The sequence below is a fragment of the Hypomesus transpacificus genome, unplaced genomic scaffold, assembly GCF_021917145.1.
Source record: "Hypomesus transpacificus isolate Combined female unplaced genomic scaffold, fHypTra1 scaffold_65, whole genome shotgun sequence".
NCBI classification, from domain to species: Eukaryota; Metazoa; Chordata; class Actinopteri; order Osmeriformes; family Osmeridae; genus Hypomesus; species Hypomesus transpacificus.
In genome coordinates this window covers 1275807-1281144 of record NW_025814037.1, presented here as the reverse complement: position 1 = coordinate 1281144, position 5338 = coordinate 1275807, and the positions used below count along the sequence as shown (strand labels likewise).

Genomic DNA, 5338 nt, shown 5'->3' with positions numbered 1-5338 from the left:
TTTCTTTTCTGACATGATACCTTTTTGGGTCAACCCATTGCACCAGTCTGGTTTAACTGGTTCAGGTACTGTTCCAGCAACAACAAAAGAGACAATGGGACATTTTCACTGACTTACCTCAGACTAGAGAAAAACTGGTTTGGTAAGAAACATGAAACCATTCGCCAGTAAAATAAAATGTCTTAACTTTTTCACTATAATTAGATTTGAAGGTATTGCACATCAAGGACAATTTCTACAAATGTTTTTCTTTTTATTTCAAACCACAGTAGACCTGGTTTTGGCCAGTGCTACAAAAAAGAAAATGCTAAAGAAAATATTCAATAAAATGAAACGTTACCTTTAGACATTTGAATAAGCCTAGTGCTTGTAATGTTAACAAAGAGCAGATTCTTAACAGGGTCTTACTGACAGTAAAACAATTCTTAAGGGTTTTGAAACACTTGACTTATCTAATTTTCATTGATTGACATAGCATATGTTGAAAACCGTTTATTTGTGAGATCATTGGAGACAATTTTATCATCATTAAGTTAAGTTTGGTAACAAAAAGTCCAGACAATGCTGCACTCTGGAAAAGAAAATGAATGGGGATTGAAGTAGGCATACTCAACTCAATCTCTGTTTTGTGAGCTTGATTTCCCTCACATGTACTGGGGGTTGGGGGTGTAAACCACAGAGCCAGGTGGTGGGGCAGAGTATGCAGGCTGGTAGGAATATGCAGGCTGGTATGTGTAGGGTTGGTATGTATATCCAGGCAGGTACATGTTTGCATTTGGGTTATAAACCATCCTCTCCTCTTCCTCGTTAGTGCGGGGTGCATGGCGACACAGCAGGATGACCCCAGCAACGAAGAGTAGGGCGGACGTCACCCACCCGATGTAAAGAGCTTCCCCCAGCTCTCTGCGCTGGGCATCAATCAGCAGGGGGTTATAGAAATCCTGGATGATGACATGGCCGGTCCAAGACACTGGGATGATGGTGGTGATACAGCCCATCAGGAACAGGCAACCCCCAGCCACCAGAACCACATGCTTGGTGCGTTTACGGTGGTCCACAACTTTTGTGCACTTCATGCCGACAGCAGAAACAATGAGCGCAAAAGAAGTGAGAGCCACAGAGCTGCACATCAAGCCCCTAGCTGCTTGCAGGTCTGGGGGCAGATAAAGCAGAGAGTCATACACCTTGCACTGCATCCTAATGTTGGCCTGTCTGTAGCAATTCATCCACAGGCCCTCCCAACGTGTCTCCATGACAATTATGTTTTCCTCGATGAAAGCTGTCACCTTCCACATTGGTAAGCCAGTCACAGCAGCTACACCAATAAGGCCAATAAAGCCAATGGCCAGAGCCACCACCTCACAGCAAATAGCCTCTTTCCTGTCCTTTCTCTCCCACATCTCTGTATCCGCTTGCACCGAGTCTGCATACTGTTGGGCTGTCTTCTCATCATATGCACTGCCAGCATAAGATAAAGGTTTACCATCATAGCCACTGTAGGCTGTATAAGACCTGTCCATGTTGTTTGTCAGAAAGACACAGACAATAGGCCTGTGACTGTCCTCTCTGCTGGCTTCTGAATGAGAGCAGAGGATGAGGACTAACAATTTATACACCCCAGAAAATATGCTAACGATGCAATGCAACCATACTGGTTTACCTGCTTTATAGCAATCTGATAAATGAGGGCTGTGAAACTGGCATTTCTTGGTTTGATACAGACAAGTCATTGAAACTTGAAATAACATTACATTATGTTATATGTTATGTTATATTATTATATACATTTATATTCTGTAACACCTATGTTTAATTGTGTAGAGTATACGTACACAGTCAGGGTAATCATTTGTGTGTGGATGTCTTGTTGGCTGAGACAGTGTGTAAAAGGAGCCTCTGACAAGTGTGGAGCAGAGAAACTGGAGATGGGTCTGTTTCAATTCAACACCAGTTAGAACTTGGGGCCAGTTGTTCAAAAAGTTTAATCTGGATAAGAATTATCTGGATTTTGAAATCCCATGTTTTGCTATCCAGGATCAGGTCATCCATTTTACATTCGTACTGGTTTTTCAAAACAACATTGGATTGGATCACCTTGATCCAGATACAAACATCTCAAGATGACCACATTTGGATTCTCAGTGTTGTAAATGGGACTACGTATGTAGGCCAATATAGTAGGCTAGCCAAGTAAATAACAGGTTCAATAGCCAGCATGGGGTCACTTTTAAGTGTTTATGATTGGAAGACACAGAAAAAGCCTAGCCTGGCTCTGCCCTCCTACATACTTCCGCTCAATTTGGATTTGGCTTCTGTACTAGGTCTGGGAGCTCGGCTCTGAAGTCGGTTTCCAGAAACACATTGTTTGTAGGTCCAATCAGCGAACAGAGGGAGTGGCTGAGAACGATGACGTTGATGTTGTGCACTAGTTTGAGTAGTTCAGTAATGGCGGCGGAGAAAGATGCGAGCGAAACTATTCTGCGGTTGTGGCAACACTGCTGAATATCCATAGGTTAAAGCCGGAGCAAGAACATTCCTTGCTGAGTTTGTTGGTGGCCATGATGTTGTGGCCCTCCTCCCCACAGGGTTTGGGAAAAGTTAGATTTTCCAGCTACGGCAGCTAGCTCCGTTACAGTAATGGTGAAGGAGTTGGCTAAGGCGAACGCTTGCGATTGGTTATGGCAAATCAGAGTGGCTCTGGGCAGATCCAATAGTTTTAAACTTCAACAGAGGACCCGCCTTCAAGGAAGTTAACGTTTGTCAATGGAGCGATCCCAGACCCTCTGTACAAATGAAATGTACGAGGGTCTGGTTAGGACCAGGCTACTTGGACACCACATCCAAGGCCACAATTGCCACCATCAGAGCTGCTGTTTATTTGTTTTTACACATTTGATTAATGTCAATGAAAGTTTTTATACGTTTTACATTTTGCAGGGTTTAGAAGCACTAGCATAAACAAAAAATATACAGTGCACCCGGAAAGTATTCACAGTGCTTAACTTTTTCCACGTGTAGTATGTTACGGCCGTATTCAAAAATGGATTCAATTCATTTTTTTCAAATTCTACACACAATACCCCATAACAGTAAAAGGCACATGACAGCCGTCTGGAGTTTGCCAAAAGGCACCTGAATGACTCTCAGACGATGAGAAACAAAATTCTCTGGTCTGATGAAACAAAGATTAAACTCTTTGGCCAAATGCCAAGCATCATGTCTGGGGGAAACCAGAATCAGAAGTATTTTATTCGCCATGAATGTTTGGACAAACAAGGAATTTACTTTGGCAGGGAGGTGCATACATTAAACATATAGGAATATGAACTTAAATATGTGGACTGACTATACAAAAGGAGCAAAGTCTAGCTAATACTAAGGGGGGTCTAGCTAATACTAAGGGGAATAAAAAATAAAATATAATATAAGTAGCCCTAATTTACAATCTAACCTAAAAGTACAGATAGTGCAAACGATACAATAGTGCAAATTGAAATGTGCAGGGTGTCATTGTGCAGATTGTGAATTAAAGTCAGTATGAGTCCTTGGCCTTGTTAAAGAGGCCAACAGCGGATGGGAAGAAACTGTTCTTGTGGCGTGAGGTTTTGGTCTTGATGGACCGCAGCCTTCTGCCGGAGGGGAGTAGCTGGAACAGGGAGTGTCCAGGGTGGGAGGGGTCGGCCACAATCTTCCTCACTCGCCTCAGGGACCTCGAGGTGTGCAGATCCTCGAGGGAAGGCAGATTGCAGCCGATCACCTTCTCAGCAGTGCGGATGATACGCTGCAGTCTGCTCTTGTCCTTGGCAGTGGCAGCAGGGTACCAGATGGTGATAGAAGAAGTGAGGATGGACTCAATGATGGCTGTGTAGAAGTGCACCATCATTGTCTTTGGCAGGTTGAATTTCTTCAGCTGCCGTAGGAAGTACATCCTCTGTTGTGCTTTTTTGGTGAGGGAGCTGATGTTCAGTTCCCACTTGAGGTCCTGGGAGAGGATGGTGCCCAGGAAGCGGAAGGACTCCGCAGTGTTGACTGCGGAGTCACTCAGGGTGATGGGGGTGAGTGGGGCTGTGTTCTTCCTGAAGTCCACAACCATCTCTACTGTCTTAAGAGCATTGAGCTCTAAGTTGTTCTGGCTACACCAGGTCACCAGGTTGTCAGCTTCCCACCTGTAGTCAGACTCGTCCCCGTCAGAGATGAGCCCAATGAGGGTGGTGTCATCCGCGAACTTCAAGAGTTTGACAGACGGATGACTTGAGGTGCAGCTGTTGGTGTACAGGGAGAAGAGCAGAGGAGAAAGGACGCAGCCCTGAGGAGATCCGGTGCTGATGGACCGGGAGTCAGAGACTTGTGTTCCCAGCTTAACGCACTGCTTCCTGTCAGACAGGAAGTCTGTGATCCACCTGCAGGTGGAGTCGGGCACGTTCAGCTGGGAGAGCTTGTCCTGGAGCAGGGCGGGGATGATGGTGTTGAAGGCAGAGCTGAAGTCCACAAACAGGATCCTGGCGTAAGATGCTGGGGAGTCCAGATGCTGTAGGGTGAAGTGGAGGGCCATGTTAACGGCATCATCCACCGACCTGTTGACTCTGTAGGCAAACTGCAGTGGGTCCAGGAAGGGGTCTGTGATGGATTTGAGGTGTGCCAGCACAAGGCGCTCAAAAGACTTCATTACCACAGAGGTCAGGGCGACGGGTCTGTAGTCATTAAGTCCTGTTGGCCTTGGCTTTTTGGGCACAGGGATGATGGTGGAGGACTTGAGACAGGCTGGCACATGGCATGTCTCCAGGGAAGTGTTAAAGATGTTTGTGAACACAGGAGACAGCTGGTCAGCGCAGTGCTTGAGGGTGGCTGGAGAGACAGAGTCCGGCCCATTTGCTTTGCGGGGGTTCGGCCTCTTGAAAAGTCTGTTAACTTCACCCTCCTGAATGGAGAGAGTCGTCACAGTGGAGGGGGGAGGGGGGAGGCCTCCTGAATGGGAAGGGGTAGTTCAGGACTGTCCAATTGTCTTTCAAATCTGCAGTAGAACTTGTTCAGGTCGTTGGCCAGGCGGGAGTCGTTAGTGGAGTGGGGGGCTCTGGGCTTGTAGTTGGTGATCTGCCTTAGCCCTCTCCAGACAGAAGCAGAGTCGTTAGCAGAGAACTGACGCTTCAGTTTCTCAGAGTACAGTCGTTTAGCCACTCTCACCTCCTTGCTAAACCTGTTCTTCGACTCCTTGAATCTGTCTCTATCCCCACTCCTAAAAGCTTTCTCCTTGTCTGACCTCAACTTTCTCAGCTCTGCTGAGAACCAGGGCTTGTCGTTGTTAAAGCTCACCCTGGTGCGTGTTGGTATACAGCAGTCC

The 5338-nt window shown here is 46.3% G+C and overlaps 1 protein-coding gene across 1 annotated transcript; it reads right to left on the bottom strand.

Annotated features, from left to right (window-relative positions):
- Window positions 1-232: 232 nt before the first annotated feature.
- Window positions 233-1597, bottom strand: cldn8.2 (claudin 8.2). The gene has a single exon (XM_047017804.1). The coding sequence runs from the start codon at window positions 1518-1520 to the stop codon at window positions 645-647; it is 876 nt and encodes a 291-aa protein (XP_046873760.1). The 5' UTR covers window positions 1521-1597; the 3' UTR covers window positions 233-644.
- Between the last annotated feature and the right edge of the window lie 3741 nt (window positions 1598-5338).